Source organism: Notothenia rossii (assembly GCF_949606895.1).
Source record: "Notothenia rossii genome assembly, chromosome: 7".
In the NCBI taxonomy this organism is placed as follows: Eukaryota; Metazoa; Chordata; class Actinopteri; order Perciformes; family Nototheniidae; genus Notothenia; species Notothenia rossii.
The window spans coordinates 2,204,520-2,230,828 of NC_136905.1; the positions used below are offsets into that span (position 1 = coordinate 2,204,520).

At 42.2% G+C, this 26,309-nt stretch overlaps 1 protein-coding gene across 2 annotated transcripts; it reads right to left on the bottom strand.

Moving 5' to 3' along the window:
• Nucleotides 1-614: 614 nt before the first annotated feature.
• Nucleotides 615-24,071, bottom strand: tmem116 (transmembrane protein 116). Of its 2 annotated transcripts, XM_079691213.1 has the most exons (11): nt 23,938-24,071; nt 22,977-23,023; nt 21,897-21,960; nt 21,307-21,435; nt 19,245-19,346; nt 18,316-18,365; nt 18,139-18,222; nt 13,822-13,954; nt 5,102-5,246; nt 2,999-3,078; nt 615-2,186 (listed from the first exon to the last, which is right to left on the bottom strand). In XM_079691213.1, the coding sequence occupies exons 1-11, from the start codon at nt 24,016-24,018 to the stop codon at nt 2,019-2,021; spliced, it is 1,083 nt and encodes a 360-aa protein (XP_079547339.1). In that variant the 5' UTR covers nt 24,019-24,071; the 3' UTR covers nt 615-2,018. The 2 variants fall into 2 exon arrangements, with proteins under 2 accessions (XP_079547339.1, XP_079547338.1); XM_079691212.1 differs by having other exon boundaries at nt 2,045-3,078.
• Nucleotides 24,072-26,309: the final 2,238 nt, after the last annotated feature.

Sequence of the window (26,309 nt, forward strand, 5' to 3'; positions counted from 1 at the left end):
TAATATAAAGAGATATATAGCTCCAACAGTGTCTCTCTGCTCTCAGCTCGTGGTGTCTCTCTGCTTTCAGCTCGTGGTGTCTCTCTGCTTTCAGCTCAGTCTCTCTGAAGTTGTTCTGTCTTGTCTTCTGAAAGACTTTCCCTCAAACACATTCACACTTCAAACTAGATGTATTCTGTATATAATAACAAGCACAGATCAGTTTGCTTTAGAAATAATCCTTTATGCACTTCACAGTCCAACCGTTTCTACACAAAGCCTCAGAGATCAGGATTATCCTGCTATGGCGCCATCTGCTGGGTCCCAGATGTAGCGTTGGATGCGGGACCTCTTGCTAATGTTTCGAATGCAAATAATATGAAACCACATGTAGAAAGTTGACTCCACTGGTTTCAGCTTGGCCCTGCAGGGACATTGTGACGTCCAGAAGTTCAGATGAGTCGAGGTCTGAGTGAAGAGGAAATGAATTGTTCTCCTGCAGATTCTGAGGAAACCCCCACAGCAGGTGGAAGAAGATTTCATTCATTTACATTTTATTTATATTTAATTTTCAAATGAAGCAAATCCCTTATGAAATCAAATGTACTAGATGTATGTGACGTGACATTATGAACTGCAGTATTTAAATTATATTTTATTCAATTATATTTAATGTAATTTAGCTTGAATTACATTTAAATAGATATTTCTTTGCAGACAAGGCATTTTCAGAACATTAAACAAAGCACAGAACCGTTTTTAAAGAAAAGACCCATCTCCTATCCCCCACCCATTTGATTTTATTCTAATTTATTTATTTCATTCTAAAACAACAGTGCATTGTTCTCCTGCAGATTCTGGCGAAGCGCCCACAGCAGGCGGGGTGTGGGGTGGGGGGCTGGTGTCCCCTCTTTGCATCCCATAATGAGCGAGGTCAGCCCGTGCATCACAGTTTCTGCTCGGTGGGTCAGCAGGAACGCAGAGCGAGGACGAGGGGGGGGGGGACGAGGGGGGGGACGTCACTCGTGCACTGTGACGGTTCAAAACGCTCAAAACAAACTCAAGATTTTTCAGATCTGAGCAAAATGTAAAGTCCGTCTCCCAGGAAACCCACGAGCCTGTCCCTCCTCCGGCGGGGCGCTGAACAGACACTTCTGCTTTCTATGCTGGAGCATTTTGAAAGAGCTCTTGTTGTTGAAGTGTGCCGTGGACGTAAAGCTGTGTCTGTTCACTAAAACTACTCGACATATTGACATAGACTATTTTTGAATTTGATTATACATGTTGCGTTGAGGAAGGGCTCAGGTCAGAAGCATTTCATGGCCGTGTCTAAACTGTAGCTGCTGAGCATATGATGATAACATCTTTGAATCTTGAATTGAATATTCTCTGTTTGCGTTGCCCTGTTTACAGACTGCAGAGTTCAGCGCTTTGTTTTGATCTCTCTCTAAAAAGGTTAGAAAAGCGTCAAAATAACTCTAATTTCAAAGGAAGACTAGGAGTCGAGGAATGGGAGGATCTGGAGACAGATATTTCCAAACATCTGGAACAACTCCCAGAAACCTGCTGCGACTCGGACTACTTTTAAATCCAGGCTGAAGACTTTGCTTTTAACTGAACTATTCACATCTCACACTGCACCGTAACTTTTATTCATGTATTCACGATTTAATGGTTTCCTATTATGTATGTATTTCAACAAGGACCATGCATACACATAAATTCATCTCAGAGAAGAGATGAATTATGCATTTCTCTTTTCTTTTCTGAAGCCCTTTGAATGCCTCGTGTTGAAAGGTGCTCTATTAATAAAGTGGCCTTGTGTGTCAGAGGGTCTGAAACAGCGGTCCGGTGACAGTTTGAAGCACCTGTGAGGTCTTTTTCACATCCTGTTTTCTGCGTTGGTGTTTCCCCCCCAGCGTCTCCCTCTTCCTCTTTGCCTCGCCTCAGTGTTTCAGGATGAGAGGGAGCGTGGTGTCGCTGCGAGCCGCGGGCTTTCCCTCTCAGAGAAACGCTCCTCTCCACTCTCACTTCCTGCCTCAGACGTCTCTCAGGGTCTGGTAGCTTCTCTTCTTCTGAGATCTCAGCAGAGGCGTCTGGGTGTCCACGTCCCGACAGAAGACGCTCGTCCCCCCGAGGCGCAGACGAGCTCGAGTCCAGCCGTACAGAAGACAGTTGAGGAAACCCTGAGAGGGCGAGCTGAAGGCCTGAGGACGGAGGACACATTTCACACAGAGAGACACAAGAAGTCCACAAAGAAATGCCTAATATGAATCTAGATGCCAGAACTTTGAACATATGTTGAGGACCCCAAAGTTATATGATAGAAATGTAGAGTAGGGTCTCTAGCTTGCCGGATGCTAAGCTGCAGATGTTGGGACGTTTACACAGTTAGCTTCATTATCACATGCTAAAAGAAATGGCTTGGCTGATTTGGACAATTTTGGAGGTCATTGAGGACGGAATCCAGTTCTGACACAGTAGCTGAGTCCCAATTCAGAGGCTGGGTCCTCCTGAGGTCCACCTGAGGACCACCTGCGAAATGAGACGGTCTACGGAGCATGTCCTTGTACGTCACCGGCAGTTACCCCTACACTTTGCCGCCCCCGTCACCTAGCAACCAGCTGCAGTCACAAGTGCCGGTCATAATTTCTGACACTAGGCAAAATATTTTCAAACTGTTTTCTAACTGTTTTCAAACTGTTTTCAAACTGTTTTCAAACTGTTCAATATGGAGTCAGATCTAGCTGTACTTATTTTGGTGTTGCATCCTGGGATATGGTACACCGCGGAGTGTACATCAGATGTATCCTCTAAATCTGGGGAAAGAAGGCTGCATTTGCGGGCCGCATTCGGAGGAGTCTTGTCTTTTTTTAAAATTGGGACAGCCTTCGTTTGGGACACAGCTAATATGACCCCCAAAAGAGACACAACTCCCATAAAGACACAACACACAGATAAATGTTTCCAGGTCTACAGAGTGCTGTTTTCCACTTTGACCCCGTGACCTCCGACTGACCTCAGAGACGTAGAGGACGACCCCGACGACCCTCTGACTGGCTGCAGGACTCACCATCCGGACACACACCAGACACACCGCTGAGGACACACACACACACACACACACACACACACACACACACACACACACACACACACACACACACACACACACACACACACACACGGTCAGACCTGTAAAAACTCAGAATCTTGTAAAGCATATTTGTTAAGTAATAAATGTTTGCGGTAAAATCACCAGCTCACTGTCCTGATTCTGGGTTTGTGGTTATAGTTTGAAAGGTATTTTCCATCTTGTCTGGTTTTACTTCCTTTGCCTGATTGTCTCCTCGTTGTGTTCACCTGTCGCCCCCCCCCCCCCCTCTCATGTGTATTTAGGTCTGTCTTCCCTTATGTTCTGTGTTTATGCTACTTAGTACTTCTCCTCCACTACCATTCAGAGGTAAATGGTGTACTTCCCCTCCACTAAATGTATTTAATATCTTTAGTTACTTCACAGATCTGGATGAATGATGGTAAATATAATCAAGTGTTAAATCAGACTTTAGTTCCACCTGGAGTAAATCCACCAGCTACCCTGCAGTATACAAAGTCATTCAAACTAGCTGCACCTTTACCAGCTTTGAGAACACTTTCATGATCAATCATTATAAAACATATCATATCTATTATTCTGAAATGGACCAATCTGCACAATGACTACTTTTACTGTCTTTCACTATATTTTGATGAGAATACTTTTCTACTTTTACTTGAGGAACATTTTGAATGCAGGACTTTTACTGTAACAGAGTATTCCTACGGTGCAGGAATGAGTCCTAAAACCAGGAAGTGAGTCAGCATTTCACCACTTCCTGTTCCCTGGTCTCAGAGCCAATGGGATCTCTCCATAGGGTTTTGGAAAATATCTGAAATAAGGTCTGTGGTTGAGACACATTGAAGAGACGGATCACATTTTGTTCTACGACATTAAATCCATCAGCAGTGACCCCACTGGGGATTTCTGACCGTCTTTACTCTTCATTTACTATTTCTATTTTACTACTCTCTCTCCTCAATAAGTGATCGGGGGCGTCACTCCCCAGCTTAACCGATCACTTCACTCTATTCCCACAAGCCTATCATAGCCCTCCGCTAAACCTTTCAAATCTGTTCTCTCCCCTCTGACAGCTGTCATTTCAGGTGACTCAACGCAACCCTCCTCCCCCCCTTTCTCCTCCTGTCCCTCTGAATCCAGGGTCAAGCTAAGCCCCTGCCCTTCAGACAGAACCAACTATCCATTCACCACCACCAGGGTCAAGCTAAGCCCCTCCCCTTCAGACCGAACCCAACCATCCATTCACCACCACCAGGGTCTAGTTAAGCCACTCCCCTTCAGACCGAACCCAACCATCCATTCACCACCACCAGGGTCAAGCTAAGCCCCTCCCCTTCAGACCGAACCCAACCATCCATTCACCACCACCAGGGTCAAGCTAAGCCCCTCCCCTTCAGACTGAACCCCACCATCCATTCACCACCACCAGGGTCAAGCTAAGCCCCTCCCCTTCAGACTGAACCCCACCATCCATTCACCACCACCAGGGTCAAGCTAAGCCCCTCCCCTTCAGACCGACCCCAACAATCCATTCACCACCACCAGGGTCAAGCTAAGCCCCTCCCCTTCAGACCGACCCCAACAATCCATTCACCACCACCAGGGTCTAGTTAAGCCCCTCCCCTTCAGACTGAACCCCACCATCCATTCACCACCACCAGGGTCTAGCTAATTTTGCTTCTGGCCATTAGAGTTATGATCAGAACATTATAAAAGTAGACATGTGGAGATTATCCGGCTGAACAAAACGTGCATTCATCAAACAGGTTCGTTTTCCACAGACATTATTTTTCCAAAATCCTCTGGAGAAATCCTGTTGCATTTTTGTCGAGGGAACCAGCAGCTTACTTCAGGGTCGGCCTACAACAATACGTCATCCCTGCACCGCTCTATTGGGAAAAGTATCTTTGGGCCCAGTGTCGCCACGGACTGATACGGAGGTACCGCTGTTTGGCCACTAGGAATATTCTCCTCAGAGTCCGGAGCACTTCCTGGGGGTCTCACCTGGTCCCCAGCAGAGCAGGAACACCAGGGGGAAAAGCAGCATGCGCCGCTCCATCAGGTGGACGCACGCCCTCTGCTGGTTGCCTAGGTAACCTGCAGAAGTCACCACGCGCCAGTAGAGACGCAGAGACTTCAGCACCAGCACCTGCAGAGAGGAACGAGAGCTATTTCATGTGGAGACTAAACCTGTCTTCGTCCTTCCTCAGAAAAATGGTTGGTCATGGAAACATTTATGAATCTTTTTTAGTAATAAAAAGCCAAATATCTGCTGGTGTCTTCTACACTGGGAGGTCTTGATGGTTACCTTGGCCTGGTTTAGCTCCTTAACCCTTGTGTGGTGTTCGGGTATGGCTGTTTCTTATTTATTGTGAAGGACATGTGGAATTGTTTTTATTTTTTTCAACTTATGAAAAAATGCCCACCCGCATTTATGTCCTTCATAAGAGGCTCGGGTCAATCTGAGGGGCTTTGATTATTATATGACAGAAAAATAAATAAATAATAATAATAAACATTAATGAAAAAAAATTTCATTTACATTTGTAGAAGAGACATGGAGAAGAGGGGACACATGTTGATGTAGAAGAGACATGAAGAAGAGGGGACACATGTTGATGTAGAAGAGACATGGAGAAGAGGGGACACATGTTGATGTAGAAGAGACATGAAGAAGAGGGGACACATGTTGATGTAGAAGAGACATGGAGAAGAGGGGACACATGTTGATGTAGAAGAGACATGAAGAAGAGGGGACACATGTTGATGGAGAAGAGACATGGAGAAGAGGGGACACATGTTGATGTAGAAGAGACATGAAGAAGAGGGGACACATGTTGATGTAGAAGAGACATGAAGAAGAGGGGACACATGTTGATGTAGAAGAGACATGGAGAAGAGGGGACACATGTTGATGTAGAAGAGACATGAAGAAGAGGGGACACATGTTGATGTAGAAGAGACATGAAGAAGAGGGGACACATGTTGATGTAGAAGAGACATGAAGAAGAGGGGACACATGTTGATGCAGAAGAGACATGAAGAAGAGGGGACACATGTTGATGTAGAAGAGACATGAAGAAGAGGGGACACATGTTGATGTAGAAGAGACATGGAGAAGAGGGGACACATGTTGATGTAGAAGAGACATGGAGAAGAGGGGACACATGTTGATGTAGAAGAGACATGGAGAAGAGGGGACACATGTTGATGTAGAAGAGACATGGAGAAGAGGGGACACATGTTGATGTAGAAGAGACATGAAGAAGAGGGGACACATGTTGATGTAGAAGAGACATGGAGAAGAGGGGACACATGTTGATGTAAAAGAGACATGAAGAAGAGGGGACACATGTTGATGTAGAAGAGACATGGAGAAGAGGGGACACATGTTGATGTAGAAGAGACATGAAGAAGAGGGGACACATGTTGATGTAAAAGAGACATGAAGAAGAGGGGACACATGTTGATGTAGAAGAGACATGGAGAAGAGGGGACACATGTTGGTGTAGAAGAGACATGAAGAAGAGGGGACACTTGTTGATGTAGAGACATGGAGAAGAGGGGACACATGTTGATGTAGAAGAGACATGAAGAAGAGGGGACACATGCTGATGTAGAAGAGACATGAAGAAGAGGGGACACATGTTGATGTAGAAGAGACATGAAGAAGAGGGGACACATGCTGATGTAGAAGAGACATGAAGAAGAGGGGACACATGTTGATGTAGAAGAGACATGAAGAAGAGGGGACACATGTTGATGTAGAAGAGACATGAAGAAGAGGGGACACATGTTGATGTAGAGGAGACATGAAGAAGAGGGGACACATGTTGATGTAGAAGAGACATGAAGAAGAGGGGACACATGTTGATGTAGAAGAGACATGGAGAAGAGGGGACACATGTTGATGTAGAAGAGACATGAAGAAGAGGGGACACATGTTGATGTAGAGAGACATGAAGAAGAGGGGACACATGTTGATGTAGAAGAGACATGGAGAAGAGGGGACACATGTTGATGTAAAAGAGACATGAAGAAGAGGGGACACATGTTGATGTAGAAGAGACATGGAGAAGAGGGGACACATGTTGATGTAGAAGAGACATGGAGAAGAGGGGACACATGTTGATGTAGAAGAGACATGAAGAAGAGGGGACACATGTTGATGTAAAAGAGACATGAAGAAGAGGGGACACATGTTGATGTAGAAGAGACATGGAGAAGAGGGGACACATGTTGATGTAGAAGAGACATGGAGAAGAGGGGACACATGTTGATGTAGAAGAGACATGAAGAAGAGGGGACACATGTTGATGTTGAAGAGACATGAAGAAGAGGGGACACATGTTGATGTAGAAGAGACATGGAGAAGAGGGGACACATGTTGATGTAGAGAGACATGAAGAAGAGGGGACACATGTTGGTGTAGAAGAGACATGGAGAAGAGGGGACACATGTTGATGTTGAAGAGACATGAAGAAGAGGGGACACATGTTGATGTAGAAGAGACATGGAGAAGAGGGGACACATGTTGATGTAGAGAGACATGAAGAAGAGGGGACACATGTTGGTGTAGAAGAGACATGAAGAAGAGGGGACACATGTTGGTGTAGAAGAGACATGTAGAAGAGGGGACACATGTTGATGTAGAAGAGACATGAAGAAGAGGGGACACATGTTGATGTAGAAGAGACATGAAGAAGAGGGGACACATGTTGATGTAGAAGAGACATGGAGAAGAAGGGACACATGTTGATGTAGAAGAGACATGAAGAAGAGGGGACATGTGTTGATGTAGAAGAGACATGAAGAAGGGGGGACACATGTTGATGTAGAAGAGACATGAAGAAGAGGGGACACATGTTGATGTAGAAGAGACATGAAGAAGGGGGGACACATGTTGATGTAGAAGAGACATGAAGAAGAGGGGACACATGTTGATGTGGAAGAGACATGAAGAAGAGGGGACACATGTTGATGTGGAAGAGACATGGAGAAGAGGGGACACATGTTGATGTAGAAGAGACATGAAGAAGAGGGGACACATGTTGATGTGGAAGAGACATGGAGAAGAGGGGACACATGTTGATGTAGAAGAGACATGAAGAAGAGGGGACACATGTTGATGTAGAAGAGACATGAAGAAGAGGGGACACATGTTGATGTAGAAGAGGGGACACATGTTGATGTAGAAGAGACATGAAGAAGAGGGGACACATGTTGATGTAGAGACATGGAGAAGAGGGGACACATGTTGATGTAGAAGAGACATGAAGAAGAGGGGACACATGTTGATGTAGAAGAGACATGGAGAAGAGGGGACACATGTTGATGTAGAAGAGACATGAAGAAGAGGGGACACATGCTGATGTAGAGACATGGAGAAGAGGGGACACATGTTGATGTAGAAGAGACATGAAGAAGAGGGGACACATGTTGATGTAGAGACATGGAGAAGAGGGGACACATGTTGATGAAGAAGAGACATGAAGAAGAGGGGACACATGTTGATGTAGAGACATGGAGAAGAGGGGACACATGTTGATGTAGAAGAGACATGAGGAAGAGGGGACACATGTTGATGTAGAAGAGACATGGAGAAGAGGGGACACATGTTGATGTAGAAGAGACATGGAGAAGAGGGGACACATGTTGATGTAGAAGAGACATGAAGAAGAGGGGACACATGCTGATGTAGAAGAGACATGAAGAAGAGGGGACACATGTTGATGTAGAAGAGACATGAAGAAGAGGGGACACATGTTGATGTAGAAGAGACATGAAGAAGAGGGGACACATGTTGATGTAGAAGAGACATGAAGAAGAGGGGACACATGTTGATGTAGAAGAGACAGGAAGAAGAGGGGACACATGTTGATGAAGAAGAGACATGAAGAAGAGGGGACACATGTTGATGTAGAAGAGACATGAAGAAGAGGGGACACATGTTGATGCAGAAGAGACATGAAGAAGAGGGGACACATGTTGATGTAGAAGAGACATGGAGAAGAGGGGACACATGTTGATGTAGAAGAGACATGGAGAAGAGGGGACACATGTTGATGTAGAAGAGACATGAAGAAGAGGGGACACATGTTGATGTAGAAGAGACATGGAGAAGAGGGGACACATGTTGATGTAGAAGAGACATGGAGAAGAGGGGACACATGTTGATGTAGAAGAGACATGAAGAAGAGGGGACACATGTTGATGTAGAAGAGACATGGAGAAGAGGGGACACATGTTGATGTAGAAGAGACATGAAGAAGAGGGGACACATGTTGATGGAGAAGAGACATGGAGAAGAGGGGACACATGTTGATGTAGAAGAGACATGAAGAAGAGGGGACACATGTTGATGTAGAAGAGACATGAAGAAGAGGGGACACATGTTGATGTAGAAGAGACATGGAGAAGAGGGGACACATGTTGATGTAGAAGAGACATGAAGAAGAGGGGACACATGTTGATGTAGAAGAGACATGAAGAAGAGGGGACACATGTTGATGTAGAAGAGACATGAAGAAGAGGGGACACATGTTGATGCAGAAGAGACATGAAGAAGAGGGGACACATGTTGATGTAGAAGAGACATGAAGAAGAGGGGACACATGTTGATGTAGAAGAGACATGGAGAAGAGGGGACACATGTTGATGTAGAAGAGACATGGAGAAGAGGGGACACATGTTGATGTAGAAGAGACATGGAGAAGAGGGGACACATGTTGATGTAGAAGAGACATGGAGAAGAGGGGACACATGTTGATGTAGAAGAGACATGAAGAAGAGGGGACACATGTTGATGTAGAAGAGACATGGAGAAGAGGGGACACATGTTGATGTAAAAGAGACATGAAGAAGAGGGGACACATGTTGATGTAGAAGAGACATGGAGAAGAGGGGACACATGTTGATGTAGAAGAGACATGAAGAAGAGGGGACACATGTTGATGTAAAAGAGACATGAAGAAGAGGGGACACATGTTGATGTAGAAGAGACATGGAGAAGAGGGGACACATGTTGGTGTAGAAGAGACATGAAGAAGAGGGGACACTTGTTGATGTAGAGACATGGAGAAGAGGGGACACATGTTGATGTAGAAGAGACATGAAGAAGAGGGGACACATGCTGATGTAGAAGAGACATGAAGAAGAGGGGACACATGTTGATGTAGAAGAGACATGAAGAAGAGGGGACACATGCTGATGTAGAAGAGACATGAAGAAGAGGGGACACATGTTGATGTAGAAGAGACATGAAGAAGAGGGGACACATGTTGATGTAGAAGAGACATGAAGAAGAGGGGACACATGTTGATGTAGAGGAGACATGAAGAAGAGGGGACACATGTTGATGTAGAAGAGACATGAAGAAGAGGGGACACATGTTGATGTAGAAGAGACATGGAGAAGAGGGGACACATGTTGATGTAGAAGAGACATGAAGAAGAGGGGACACATGTTGATGTAGAGAGACATGAAGAAGAGGGGACACATGTTGATGTAGAAGAGACATGGAGAAGAGGGGACACATGTTGATGTAAAAGAGACATGAAGAAGAGGGGACACATGTTGATGTAGAAGAGACATGGAGAAGAGGGGACACATGTTGATGTAGAAGAGACATGGAGAAGAGGGGACACATGTTGATGTAGAAGAGACATGAAGAAGAGGGGACACATGTTGATGTAAAAGAGACATGAAGAAGAGGGGACACATGTTGATGTAGAAGAGACATGGAGAAGAGGGGACACATGTTGATGTAGAAGAGACATGGAGAAGAGGGGACACATGTTGATGTAGAAGAGACATGAAGAAGAGGGGACACATGTTGATGTTGAAGAGACATGAAGAAGAGGGGACACATGTTGATGTAGAAGAGACATGGAGAAGAGGGGACACATGTTGATGTAGAGAGACATGAAGAAGAGGGGACACATGTTGGTGTAGAAGAGACATGGAGAAGAGGGGACACATGTTGATGTTGAAGAGACATGAAGAAGAGGGGACACATGTTGATGTAGAAGAGACATGGAGAAGAGGGGACACATGTTGATGTAGAGAGACATGAAGAAGAGGGGACACATGTTGGTGTAGAAGAGACATGAAGAAGAGGGGACACATGTTGGTGTAGAAGAGACATGTAGAAGAGGGGACACATGTTGATGTAGAAGAGACATGAAGAAGAGGGGACACATGTTGATGTAGAAGAGACATGAAGAAGAGGGGACACATGTTGATGTAGAAGAGACATGGAGAAGAAGGGACACATGTTGATGTAGAAGAGACATGAAGAAGAGGGGACATGTGTTGATGTAGAAGAGACATGAAGAAGGGGGGACACATGTTGATGTAGAAGAGACATGAAGAAGAGGGGACACATGTTGATGTAGAAGAGACATGAAGAAGGGGGGACACATGTTGATGTAGAAGAGACATGAAGAAGAGGGGACACATGTTGATGTGGAAGAGACATGAAGAAGAGGGGACACATGTTGATGTGGAAGAGACATGGAGAAGAGGGGACACATGTTGATGTAGAAGAGACATGAAGAAGAGGGGACACATGTTGATGTGGAAGAGACATGGAGAAGAGGGGACACATGTTGATGTAGAAGAGACATGAAGAAGAGGGGACACATGTTGATGTAGAAGAGACATGAAGAAGAGGGGACACATGTTGATGTAGAAGAGGGGACACATGTTGATGTAGAAGAGACATGAAGAAGAGGGGACACATGTTGATGTAGAGACATGGAGAAGAGGGGACACATGTTGATGTAGAAGAGACATGAAGAAGAGGGGACACATGTTGATGTAGAAGAGACATGGAGAAGAGGGGACACATGTTGATGTAGAAGAGACATGAAGAAGAGGGGACACATGCTGATGTAGAGACATGGAGAAGAGGGGACACATGTTGATGTAGAAGAGACATGAAGAAGAGGGGACACATGTTGATGTAGAGACATGGAGAAGAGGGGACACATGTTGATGAAGAAGAGACATGAAGAAGAGGGGACACATGTTGATGTAGAGACATGGAGAAGAGGGGACACATGTTGATGTAGAAGAGACATGAGGAAGAGGGGACACATGTTGATGTAGAAGAGACATGGAGAAGAGGGGACACATGTTGATGTAGAAGAGACATGGAGAAGAGGGGACACATGTTGATGTAGAAGAGACATGAAGAAGAGGGGACACATGCTGATGTAGAAGAGACATGAAGAAGAGGGGACACATGTTGATGTAGAAGAGACATGAAGAAGAGGGGACACATGTTGATGTAGAAGAGACATGAAGAAGAGGGGACACATGTTGATGTAGAAGAGACATGAAGAAGAGGGGACACATGTTGATGTAGAAGAGACAGGAAGAAGAGGGGACACATGTTGATGAAGAAGAGACATGAAGAAGAGGGGACACATGTTGATGTAGAAGAGACATGAAGAAGAGGGGACACATGTTGATGCAGAAGAGACATGAAGAAGAGGGGACACATGTTGATGTAGAAGAGACATGGAGAAGAGGGGACACATGTTGATGTAGAAGAGACATGGAGAAGAGGGGACACATGTTGATGTAGAAGAGACATGAAGAAGAGGGGACACATGTTGATGTAGAAGAGACATGGAGAAGAGGGGACACATGTTGATGTAGAAGAGACATGGAGAAGAGGGGACACATGTTGATGTAGAAGAGACATGAAGAAGAGGGGACACATGTTGATGTAGAAGAGACATGAAGAAGAGGGGACACATGTTGATGTAGAAGAGACATGAAGAAGAGGGGACACATGTTGATGTAGAAGAGACATGGAGAAGAGGGGACACATGTTGATGTAGAAGAGACATGGAGAAGAGGGGACACATGTTGATGTAGAAGAGACATGAAGAAGAGGGGACACATGTTGATGTAGAAGGGACATGGAGAAGAGGGGACACGTGTTGATGTAGAAGAGACATGGAGAAGAGGGGACACATGTTGATGTAGAAGAGACATGAAGAAGAGGGGACACATGTTGATGTAGAAGGGACATGGAGAAGAGGGGACACATGTTGATGTAGAAGAGACATGAAGAAGAGGGGACACATGTTGATGTAGAAGAGACATGGAGAAGAGGGGACACATGTTGATGTAGAAGAGACATGGAGAAGAGGGGACACATGTTGATGTAGAAGAGACATGAAGAAGAGGGGACACATGTTGATGTAGAAGAGACATGGAGAAGAGGGGACACATGTTGATGTAGAAGAGACATGAAGAAGAGGGGACACATGTTGATGTAGAAGAGACATGGAGAAGAGGGGACACATGTTGATGTAGAAGAGACATGAAGAAGAGGGGACACATGTTGATGTAGAAGAGACATGGAGAAGAGGGGACACATGTTGATGTAGAAGAGACATGAAGAAGAGGGGACACATGTTGATGTAGAAGAGACATGGAGAAGAGGGGACACATGTTGATGTAGAAGAGACATGAAGAAGAGGGGACACATGTTGATGTAGAAGAGACATGAAGAAGAGGGGACACATGTTGATGTAGAAGAGACATGGAGAAGAGGGGACACATGTTGATGTAGAAGAGACATGGAGAAGAGGGGACACATGTTGATGTAGAAGAGACATGAAGAAGAGGGGACACATGTTGATGTAGAAGAGACATGAAGAAGAGGGGACACATGTTGATGTAGACCCTCAGGTGTGTTCACTCACTATGATGCTGAGCAGGGTGAGGAAGAAGGAGGCGAGGAAGAGCACGCTGCGGTAGGTGTGCAGCAGGCGGCAGGCTCTGATTGGCTGCTGCTCTGAGGTGAGGAACAGCGCTCCGGTGTGCATCAGAAGACACCTGTACATGTACGGGTCACAGCGAGGGTCAAATCCAGAGGTGGGAAGTATTGGAGTACAAATACTTTGTTACTGTACATTTTTCTGGTATCAGTACTTTACTCCACTTTACTTTTTACTTCTACTTCTTACATGTTGAACACAAATACCTGTACTTTCTACTTCTTACATGTTGAACTCAAATACCTGTACTTTCTACTTCTTACATGTTGAACTCAAATACCTGTACTTTCTACTTCTTACATGTTGAACTCAAATACCTGTACTTTCTACTTCTTACATGTTGAACTCAAATACCTGTACTTTCTACTTCTCACATGTTGAACACAAATACCTGTACTTTCTACTTCTTACATGTTGAACACAAATACCTGAACTTTCTACTTCTTACATGTTGAACTCAAATACCTGTACTTTCTACTTCTTACATGTTGAACTCAAATACCTGTACTTTCTACTTCTCACATGTTGAACACAAATACCTGTACTTTCTACTTCTTACATGTTGAACTCAAATACCTGTACTTTCTACTTCTTACATGTTGAACTCAAATACCTGTACTTTCTACTTCTCACATGTTGAACACAAATACCTGTACTTTCTACTTCTTACATGTTGAACACAAATACCTGTACTTTCTACTTCTTACATGTTGAACTCAAATACCTGTACTTTCTACTTCTTACATGTTGAACACAAATACCTGTACTTTCTACTTCTTACATTTTGAACTCAAATACCTGTACTTTCTACTTCTTACATGTTGAACACAAATACCTGTACTTTCTACTTCTTACATGTTGAACTCAAATACCTGTACTTTCTACTTCTTACATGTTGAACTCAAATACCTGTACTTTCTACTTCTTACATGTTGAACTCAAATACCTGTACTTTCTACTTCTTACATGTTGAACCCAAATACCTGTACTTCCTACTTCTCTCATTTCCCAAACAGGCTGGTTCCTTTAGTCTGAATGTGTGTTTTGTGGCGTGATCATTATTATTTAGAGTCATTGCGTGCCTATTGATTTGAACACGATCCGTGTATCCATCATTTCCTGGTCTTCTCTAAAGAAGAGGGACCAATGGAAACGTTGTCATGTTGCCGTTGGTCACCATGGAAACATTCATTAGCTAACAATGACATTATTGTTCTATTAATATAAAGGGAGGTCAGGTACTCTTTAAAACAGCTGCTAGTTATGGGTACTTTTTACTGAAGTACATTTCAAAGCCTCTTTACTTTGACTTGAGTAAAGAAGTTTAGTCAGTACTTCTACTTTCACCAGAGTATTTTTAAACATGAGTATCTGAACTTCTACTTGAGTAAAGGATGTGTGTACTTCTACTTGAGTAAAGGATGTGTGTACTTTTACTTGAGTAAAGGATGTGTTTACTTTTACTTGAGTAAAGGATGTGTGTACGTCTACTTGAGTAAAGGATGTGTGTACTTCTACTTGAGTAAAGGATGTGTTTACTTCTACTTGAGTAAAGGATGTGTTTACTTCTACTTGAGTAAAGGATGTGTGTACTTTTACTTGAGTAAAGGATGTGTTTACTTCTACTTGAGTAAAGGATGTGTGTACGTCTACTTGAGTAAAGGATGTGTGTACTTCTACTTGAGTAAAGGATGTGTTTACTTCTACTTGAGTAAAGGATGTGTTTACTTCTACTTGGGTAAAGGATGTGTTTACTTCTACTTGAGTAAAGGATGTGTGTACTTCTACTTGAGTAAAGGATGTGTGTACTTCTACTTGAGTAAAGGATGTGTGTACTTCTACTTGAGTAAAGGATGTGTGTACGTCTACTTGAGTAAAGGATGTGTTTACTTCTACTTGAGTAAAGGATGTGTTTACTTCTACTTGAGTAAAGGATGTGTTTACTTCTACTTGGGTAAAGGATGTGTTTACTTCTACTCGAGTAAAGGATGTGTTTACTTCTACTCGAGTAAAGGATGTGTTTACTTCTACTTGAGTAAAGGATGTGTTTACTTCTACTTGGGTAAAGGATGTGTTTACTTCTACTTGAGTAAAGGATGTGTTTACTTCTACTCGAGTAAAGGATGTGTTTACTTCTACTCGAGTAAAGGATGTGTTTACTTCTACTCGAGTAAAGGATGTGTTTACTTCTACTTGGGTAAAGGATGTGTTTACTTCTACTCGAGTAAAGGATGTGTTTACTTCTACTCGAGTAAAGGATGTGTTTACTTCTACTCGAGTAAAGGATGTGTTTACTTCTACTTGGGTAAAGGATGTGTTTACTTCTACTCGAGTAAAGGATGTGTTTACTTCTACTTGGGTAAAGGATGTGTTTACTTCTACTCGAGTAAAGGATGTGTTTACTTCTACTCGAGTAAAGGATGTGTTTACTTCTACTTGAGTAAAGGATGTGTTTACTTCTACTTGGGTAAAGGATGTGTTTACTTCTACTTGAGTAAAGGATGTGTTTACTTCTACTCGAGTAAAGGATGTGTTTACTTCTACTCGAGTAAAGGATGTGTTTACTTCTACTCGAGTAAAGGATGTGTTTACTTCTACTTGGGTAAAGGATGTGTTTACTTCTACTCGAGTAAAGGATGTGTTTACTTCTACTCGAGTAAAGGATGTGTTTACTTCTACTCGAGTAAAGGATGTGTTTACTTCTACTTGGGTAAAGGATGTGTTTACTTCTACTTGAGTAAAGGATGTGTGTACTTCTACTTGAGTAAAGGATGTGTTTACTTCTACTCGAGTAAAGGATGTGTGTACGTCTACTTGAGTAAAGGATGTGTGTACTTCTACTTGAGTAAAGGATGTGTTTACTTCTACTTGAGTAAAGGATGTGTGTACTTCTACTTGAGTAAAGGATGTGTGTACTTCTACTTGAGTAAAGGATGTGTTTACTTCTACTTGAGTAAAGGATGTGTGTACTTCTACTTGAGTAAAGGATGTGTGTACTTCTACTTGAGTAAAGGATGTGTTTACTTCTACTCGAGTAAAGGATGTGTGTACTTCGACTTGAGTAAAGGATGTGTTTACTTCTACTTGAGTAAAGGATGTGTGTACTTCTACTTGAGTAAAGGATGTGTTTACTTCTACTTGAGTAAAGGATGTGTGTACTTCTACTTGAGTAAAGGATGTGTTTACTTCTACTTGAGTAAAGGATGTGTGTACTTCTACTTGAGTAAGGGATGTGTGTACTTCTACTCGAGTAAAGGATGTGTGTACTTCTACTTGAGTAAAGGATGTGTTTACTTCTACTTGAGTAAAGGATGTGTGTACTTCTACTCGAGTAAAGGATGTGTGTACGTCTACTTGAGTAAAGGATGTGTGTACTTCTACTTGAGTAAAGGATGTGTTTACTTCTACTTGAGTAAAGGATGTGTGTACTTCTACTTGAGTAAAGGATGTGTGTACGTCTACTTGAGTAAAGGATGTGTTTACTTCTACTCGAGTAAAGGATGTGTGTACGTCTACTTGAGTAAAGGATGTGTGTACTTCTACTTGAGTAAAGGATGTGTTTACTTCTACTTGAGTAAAGGATGTGTGTACTTCTACTTGAGTAAAGGATGTGTTTACTTCTACTTGAGTAAAGGATGTGTGTACTTCTACTTGAGTAAAGGATGTGTGTACTTCTACTTGAGTAAAGGATGTGTGTACGTCTACTTGAGTAAAGGATGTGTTTACTTCTACTCGAGTAAAGGATGTGTGTACGTCTACTTGAGTAAAGGATGTGTGTACTTCTACTTGAGTAAAGGATGTGTTTACTTCTACTTGAGTAAAGGATGTGTGTACTTCTACTTGAGTAAAGGATGTGTTTACTTCTACTCGAGTAAAGGATGTGTGTACGTCTACTTGAGTAAAGGATGTGTGTACTTATACTTGAGTAAAGGATGTGTTTACTTCTACTTGAGTAAAGGATGTGTGTACTTCTACTTGAGTAAAGGATGTGTTTACTTCTACTTGAGTAAAGGATGTGTGTACGTCTACTCGAGTAAAGGATGTGTGTACTTCTACTTGAGTAAAGGATGTGTGTACTTCTACTCGAGTAAAGGATGTGTTTACTTCTACTTGAGTAAAGGATGTGTGTACTTCTACTCGAGTAAAGGATGTGTGTACTTTTACCCTCTCTGGTCAAATCCAACGCACTGAACATTTTAAAGAAAGCAAACTTCACACGCTTTCTTAATAATCGTCTCTGACCTGTAGGGCTCGCTGAAGTTGGTTTCACATTGGCTGATGGATCCTTGTATGAACACAGGCGTCATCAGCAGCACAGGAGACAGCCTGAGAGACATTTAGATCACAGTCACCCATTAACGCACATTCATCTTTATGAAAGGGTTAGGGTTAGAGGCATCACACCTCCGCTGTACTCACCCTGACAGCACCGCAGTGATCTTTCCAGCAGTGCTCACTCTGTTGGAAAACTGCACAAAAAGACAGGAAAATTATTAACAGAAAATACTTCACAGAAGAAGAAGATGAACTGGGCTGTGTCTTTGCATCAAAGGAATGTTTTTAAATGATCGGTAACATGCTTTCTTGGATTTCAGAAGCGTGTGTAAACATTATTTTCTAATATTTTCCGTACACATTTTATGGGACATTCGGATATTTCTCAATTTTTTTTTTTTTTTTGTTGTTCATTCATTTCAGTTATTTTTTCAGGCTACATATTTTGGGATATCTTTCACAGATTTTTTATATATATATTTTTTTTATTTAACTCACAAATGTTTCCGTCTGCTATTTTACATTTTTTATTTATATGTTTCGTATATTTCTCGCAATTATTTTCAAATGTTTCCCTCATCATTTTTTTCTGGATGTCGAATTTAGCTTAAGCATTTCTCAACATGTAAAATAATCTCACAAAAATAAAAAAATATCCTGGAGATGTGTGGTTTCCGCTGGACAGGAAGTGAGGGTCACCCTGTCACAGGTAAAGGTGATACAATGCAGTGGGTAGGAGGTGCTCTGTGCAGAGTGTACTTGCTCTCCCACAGGCCATAAGACCGATAAACACCTGAGCATAAACATTCATCTGTTTGTCAATCTACTTATTTATATTAATAGTTATCATCGCAATAAACCGTATTTAATGTTGTCTTAATGAACATTATTTCATTTCATAATCTGTTCTTGTACATATCAGATTCTATTGGCATGTATAGACTATTTCTTATTTTATTATATATGTTGCATTGTTGGAGGAGCTGAGGTCAGAAGAATCTCATTGCCATGTCTACGCTGTAGCTCATGAGCATATGATGATTAAACCTTTGTTGAATGGTGAGAGGCCCTACCTGCACGTATCCGTCCCTGCAGCTGTAGTGCTGCTCTCTGACCCCTCGGTACAGGCTGAACACGTAGTTGAGCGTGTAGAAGAAGGACGCCATGTACAGAACCTGCCAGAACAACAACAGGGTGAAGTTGTGGGTCAAATCACTTCTCATTCACACACACACACACACACAGACAGACAGACAGACAGACAGACAGACAGACAGACAGACAGACAGACAGACAGACAGACAGACAGACAGACAGACAGACAGACAGACAGACAGACAGACAGACAGACAGACAGACAGACAGACAGACAGACAGACACACTCACACTCACACTCACACTCACACTCACACTCACACTCACACTCACACTCACAAACACACACACACACATACACACACAGAGATGAAGCACCCGCTGAACAACACATGTAGGTCAGGAATGCTGCTCTCCCCTTCCTGTCTCCGTTCAACAGACTCTGGACTCTGACTCTCTAATAACTGTCTTAGTGAGAATTAGAAATGTACAGTAGGGTCTCCAGCTCAGATGCTAACCTGCAGACGTTGGGACATTTACACAATGAGTATAAGTTGTGTTAATGAAAATGAACGGCATTATAGCCTCTAGATGACCGTTTTGGAGTGTTTGTTGGGGTTAGTGAGGATGCTGAATCCATTTCTGACATTTCCAGGATAACACAAGACAGTTCCAACCAGAGAGTGGTCATACCTGTTCTCTCATGGGCTGATTCTGACTGCCATGAGTAGAGCTGGCCATTGGATATAGAGAGCACACGATGGACATTATTACCTCTACTGTGGACACATTTCATTTGAATTGTCCTCTTCATTTTTATTTGTTCCGTTCTTGATATCCAAAACTTAATGCATAACAATTGTTAACGAAACATGTCTCTGTAAACACATCATTGACCGAAAAGGAGCAGGGGGGAAGAAAGTAATCTTATGACCGGCCCCTTTCCAAAATAAATAGAAATAGAAATAGATGGTCCTTCATATTTCTTTTCACAGCCAAACTTAACAGTATCTTAGGATAACAAGAGAAACACAAAAATACTTATTTCCCACTTAACAGTTAACAGAAACAAGAAACACACACTATCCATCACCGTCTGGCAAACGGACTATCGGTGAAAACTAGCCTTTTGGCTAATTCGAGTACTTTCACATGTTTTTATGTTGATTAATGTAGACTGTGTCTTGTTTTAAATAAATAAATCCAATTCAAAACAACAACACCAAAACATCACATGTATAGGAAAAGTCCCCTAAATCTTGGCCTCTTTCTGATTAAAAAAAAATTAAAAAAAACTGCCAATATTTGATCTTGAAAATGTCAGAAAAAGATTCAATAACCTTCAAAAACTACAAAATGTTCCAAATCAGCCAGGCCATTTTTCAACTATGTCTCCATTAGCGCTAATTAACACACCTTATACTACTCGTTCAAATGTCCCAACACCTGCAGGTTAGCATCCGGCAGTTTCTATGAGCTGTAGACCCTACTCTACATGTATGTCATAACACTGTTGGAGTCCTCAACATCTCAGGGTTCACTACAGGACTCTGTGAGCTGAAGACGGACTAACATGCAGAACACAGCTAGAACATGGACACGGATTTGGACGCGTTCGGAGTGGTGTTTGAGATGTTTGAGGACGTTGAATCAACTTTCAGGATGACATTGTGAGAACTGCAGGTTTTGCTGATGAAGCGGAAAGTTTTGTTGGATTTTTATTGTTTTTCTACATCAGCTGAAGGAGGAAGCTGAGATTTTCCCCATGTGAAGTGTTTCTGTCGTGGATGCAAAGCCCGTGCCCCTTACTGTTCCTTATTTCTGTTGTTTTTTGAGGAAACATAAACGTTGAGAGGAAAAAGGAAACCCCACAATATCTGGAATACACTCAGATATTTCACTGTTTGAGACAGAAACCTCAGTGTGTGTGTGTGTGTGTGTGTGTGTGTGTGTGTGTGTGTGTGTGTGTGTGTGTGTGTGTGTGTGTGTGTGTGTGTGTGTGTGTGTGTGTGTGTGTGTGTGTGTGTGTGTGTGTGTACCTGCTCCACAGTGTGCAGGTAGTAGCAGAGTGTGTGTGCGCTGCAGTTTCTGGAGTAGAGCGACGCTCCGATGATCCAGCAGAGAGCGAGCAGCAGGTCGGAGACACTGAGCAGGAGGAGAGGCTGCAGCTGAGAAGTATTAAAGTACAAGTACACAAGTACACAAGTATTAGCAGCAAAATATACATAAAGTACTATAGAAGCAAAGAGATACTCAAATACTTCTTAAAGAGTCCTCTCCTGCTGATGTTCAGGTGTATATCAGTATGTAGTGTCTCTACTTTAAAGAGTCCTCTCCTGCTGATGTTCAGGTGTATATCAGTATGTAGTGTCTCTACTTTAAAGAGTCCTCTCCTGCTGATGTTCAGGTGTATATCAGTATGTAGTGTCTGTACTTTAAAGAGTCCTCTCCTGCTGATGTTCAGGTGTATATCAGTATGTAGTGTCTCTACTTTAAAGAGTCCTCTCCTGCTGATGTTCAGGTGTATATCAGCATGTAGTGTCTCTACTTTAAAGAGTCCTCTCCTGCTGATGTTCAGGTGTATATCAGTATGTAGTGTCTCTACTTTAAATGTAAATGTGATTCTGACCTCGGTCCGGCGGCTGAGTCTCTGCAGTATCACAGAGATGATGATGGATCCTGAGCCCAGAACACTGCAGGTATAAACACACAGTCATCTTGATTATCAGAAAAACGTTTTCATCTGGAACCGGACAGCTTGGTGACGGTCAGGATTATAAAGCTGAACAACCGTCTCTGTCTCAGAGTCAGTCCTCTCATAACTGTAAATGTTTGTCAGTATATCTGAAATGAACAGGTTAGCTACGTTAGCTAGCTAGCTTTCAGCAGATCTGCAGTGACATCAGAAGGAGTCATGTGACCACATTGTTCAAATAAGACCATCAAACATTTTAGGGAAATTTCCAACAACAGAGACAGTTGTTCAGCTTTATGATCCTGAACGTCACCAAGGTCCCAGCTGTGTGCGTCACTCTTTAGTGTCCCCTGTTCTCCCAGCTGTGTGCGTCACTCTTTAGTGTCCCCTGTTCTCTAGCTGTGTGCATCACTCTTTAGTGTCCCCTGGTCTTCCAGCTGTGTGCGTCACCCTTTAGTGTCCCCTTGTCTCCCAGCTGTGTGCATCACTCTTTAGTGTCCCCTGGTCTCCCAGCTGTGTGCGTCACCCTTTAGTGTCCCCTGGTCTCCCAGCTGTGTGCGTCACCCTTTAGTGTCCCCTGGTCTCCTAGCTGTGTGCGTCACTCTTTAGTGTCCCCTGGTCTCTAGCTGTGTGCATCACTCTTTAGTGTCCCCTGGTCTCCCAGCTGTGTGCATCACTCTTTAGTGTCCCCTGGTCTTCCAGCTGTGTGCGTCACCCTTTAGTGTCCCCTGGTCTCCCAGCTGTGTGCGTCACTCTTTAGTGTCCCCTGGTCTCCCAGCTGTGTGCATCACTCTTTAGTGTCCCCTGGTCTCCCAGCTGTGTGCGTCACCCTTTAGTGTCCCCTGGTCTCCCAGCTGTGTGCATCACTCTTTAGTGTCCCCTGGTCTCCCAGCTGTGTGCGTCACTCTTTAGTGTCCCCTGGTCTCCAGCTGTGTCCTCCTTGTATCTCCTAATTGGTTAATTGAAGTTCACATAGAATTGAAATGGATGACACGAGGAGAATGAAGTTCCCACCTGAGCAGAGCCATGGTGAGCTGGATCCAGCGCACCGCATCGTACGCCTGCACACAGAAACACACGTCAACATGCAGCGAGAGAACAAAGCAGAAAGTCCAATATGAGGAAGTTTAGCACAATGAGGTATTTTTATTACAGGGAAAAAACTCTTTTATCAGTTCCTCTGAAACAGGTTTAACATCAAGGTTATTTTTTATAGAAGTGATGTGAAAGTTAACCTCCACCATGATCCACTTCCAAAAACACAAATAAATAAATACAATATTCTGTATGAGTACTTCCACTTTGAGCTGTTTCAAGTACATGTTGTATTTACTTTCCCACTCACTACATTACTATTATTATTATTATTATTATTATAATAATATATAATGACATACATTTAAATTCAAACAATAAGATTAAATGGGTAAATAGTTTTACATTTTGTTAAAAAAAAGCTTTCTTACATTTCAGAAACTGCTATTATAAAAAATTTCTGATATTTCTCACATGTTTTGTAGATTTTAGTTTGGCATTATTTTGACTTTCACAGATTTGATAAAGATTTTTTAGATTGATTTATTTCTTCTCACATTTTTCAGGTTCCTTTTGGATATTTTTTGAAATCTTTCACTTCATTTCTTCACAGATTTGTTATATATATATTTTTTTAATGTTTTAATGTTTTTTTAACACATTTTTTAAAGGGAGCTTTTGGATATTTATTTTACATATATGTATTTATATGCCATTATTTGAAAAAGTGTTACCGAAGTAATGCTTATACTATCCTTCAAATATATGTGAATGCTTATAATTTAGCAAAGAAGCAAAATATCTCATTTCTATTTCTTCCTGCTTCACCACAGACTTTAAAGTTAAATAAAAAATACTTCTGACTCAGAAATGTGTTCTAGCTCTTCCTGTGAGTTTAAATAATGTGTAGTAACCATCAGCATTACTCCTGATGGCTCACCTGGGTCCAGTCCTGAGCGGCCGTGGTGTTTACCACGCTGCTATTTGAGAAGTCTTCCCGCAGCCTCTCTGGGGACAACATGCTGAAACTGTCAGAAGAATTTAAAGATATTGAAATGTTGATGTGAGAGAGCCAAAACCCTGAGACTGAGAAACAGAGAGCTGGCTGACAGCAGCTTTTATACTCTAGCTCCTGGAGGGGGTGGGGCTTGTCCACACAGACTCCTCCCACTTGAAAACAGGAGAAAGCAGGAGAGGACTCTTTAAAGTAGAGACACTACATACTGATATACACCTGAACATCAGCAGGAGAGGACTCTTTAAAGTAGAGACACTACATACTGATATACACCTGAACATCAGCAGGAGAGGACTCTTTAAAGTAGAGACACCACATACTGATACACACCTGAACATCAGCAGGAGAGGACTCTTTAAAGTAGAGACACTACATACTGATACACACCTGAACATCAGCAGGAGGGGACTCTTTAAAATAGAGACACTACATACTGATATACACCTGAACATCAGCAGGAGGGGACTCTTTAAAATAGAGACACTACATACTGATATACACCTGAACATCAGCAGGAGAGGACTCTTTAAAGTAGAGACACCACATACTGAGATACACCTGAACATCAGCAGGAGAGGACTCTTTAAAATAGAGACACTACATACTGATATACACCTGAACATCAGCAGGAGGGGACTCTTTAAAATAGAGACACTACATACTGATATACACCTGAACATCAGCAGGAGAGGACTCTTTAAAGTAGAGACACTACATACTGATATACACCTGAACATCAGCAGGAGAGGACTCTTTAAAGTAGAGACATTACATACTGATATACACCTGAACATCAGCAGGAGAGGACTCTTTAAAGTAGAGACACTACATACTGATATACACCTGAACATCAGCAGGAGAGGACTCTTTAAAGTAGAGATATACCTGAACATCAGCAGGAGAGAACTCTTTAAAGTAGAGATACACCTGAACATCAGCAGGAGAGGACTCTTTAAAGTAGAGATACACCTGAACATCAGCAGGAGAGGACTCTTTAAAGTAGAGATACACCTGAACATCAGCAGGATAGGACTCTTTAAAGTAGAGATATACCTGAACATCAGCAGGAGAGGACTCTTTAAAGTAGAGATACACCTGAACATCAGCAGGAGAGGACTCTTTAAAGTAGAGATATACCTGAACATCAGCAGGAGAGGACTCTTTAAAGTAGAGATATACCTGAACATCAGCAGGAGAGGACTCTTTAAAGTAGAGATACCCCTGAACATCAGCAGGAGAGGACTCTTTAAAGTAGAGATACACCTGAACATCAGCAGGAGAGAACTCTTTAAAGTAGAGATACACCTGAACATCAGCAGGATAGGGCCGCTTCAAGTCCCTTCTACATTTGTAGTAACTCCAAACACTTCTCAAACTAATAACTTGCTAAATGAAGCTGCATTATTAAAACGTAAAGAAATAGAGGAACAAGGTTCTCTTGCAGAACTGAGAAAGCTTGGTTCAGAGTCCTGTCTGCTGGCGCCCCCTGCTGCTCTGGATGAGAAACTATTAAATAATATCAAAAGCATCAGAGAAATAAAACCCAGGAACCTGAGGCTGGGTTTTATATCTTATCACGATAAACTAAAACTACTCCGCTTTAAATGTATTCATTATGGAGTCATTATTATGGTTATTTCAAATCGATCGTTTTGCCTTTTTAATTAAAAGCTATTCAGTTTTACAATCACAAATAACACCAAATACTAACGTTTTATAAACAGGAAACAGAGAATATATTATTAAGTATCATTCTTTTTATTTTCCAACAATTAAATAATTAGTCTGATTGTTTCTGCTCGTCTTTGAAGGTACAAATATTCTGTATTCAAATGTGTCAAGAAAACCTGTTAAAAAGTGGAAGGCAAATAAATGTATGGATAAACTGCAGAGGTGTGAAGTAACTAAGTACATTTACTCAAGTACTTAAATGCAATTTTAAGGTACATGCACTTTACTTGTGTATTTCCATGTACTGCTATTTTATGCTGCTGTGTACTTCTCCACTACAGTTCAGAGGTACATGGTGTACTTTCCCTCCTCTACATGTATTTAATACCTTTAGTTACTTCTCAGATCTGGATGAATGATGTGAAATATAATCAAGTGTTAAATCAGACTTTAGTTCCACCTGGAGTAAATCCACCAGCTACCCTGCAGTATACAAAGTCATTCAAACTAGCTGCACCTTTACCAGCTTTGAGAACACTTTCATGATCAATCATTATAAAACATATCATATCTATTATTCTGAAATGGACCAATCTGCACAACGACTACTTTTACTGTCTTTC

Bases quoted from the DNA above. Each gene is read 5' to 3' on its own strand.
- tmem116 (XM_079691212.1), bottom strand. From the start codon at position 24,018: ATGTTGTCCCCAGAGAGGCTGCGGGAAGACTTCTCAAATAGCAGCGTG. The intron at 5,247-13,821 runs GTGAGTGAACAC...TCCTCTCTGCAG, and splicing joins TCACCCTGCTCAGCATCATA to GTGCTGGTGCTGAAGTCTCT. The intron at 3,079-5,101 runs GTGAGACCCCCA...GTGTGTCCTCAG, and splicing joins CCTGCTCTGCTGGGGACCAG to CGGTGTGTCTGGTGTGTGTC.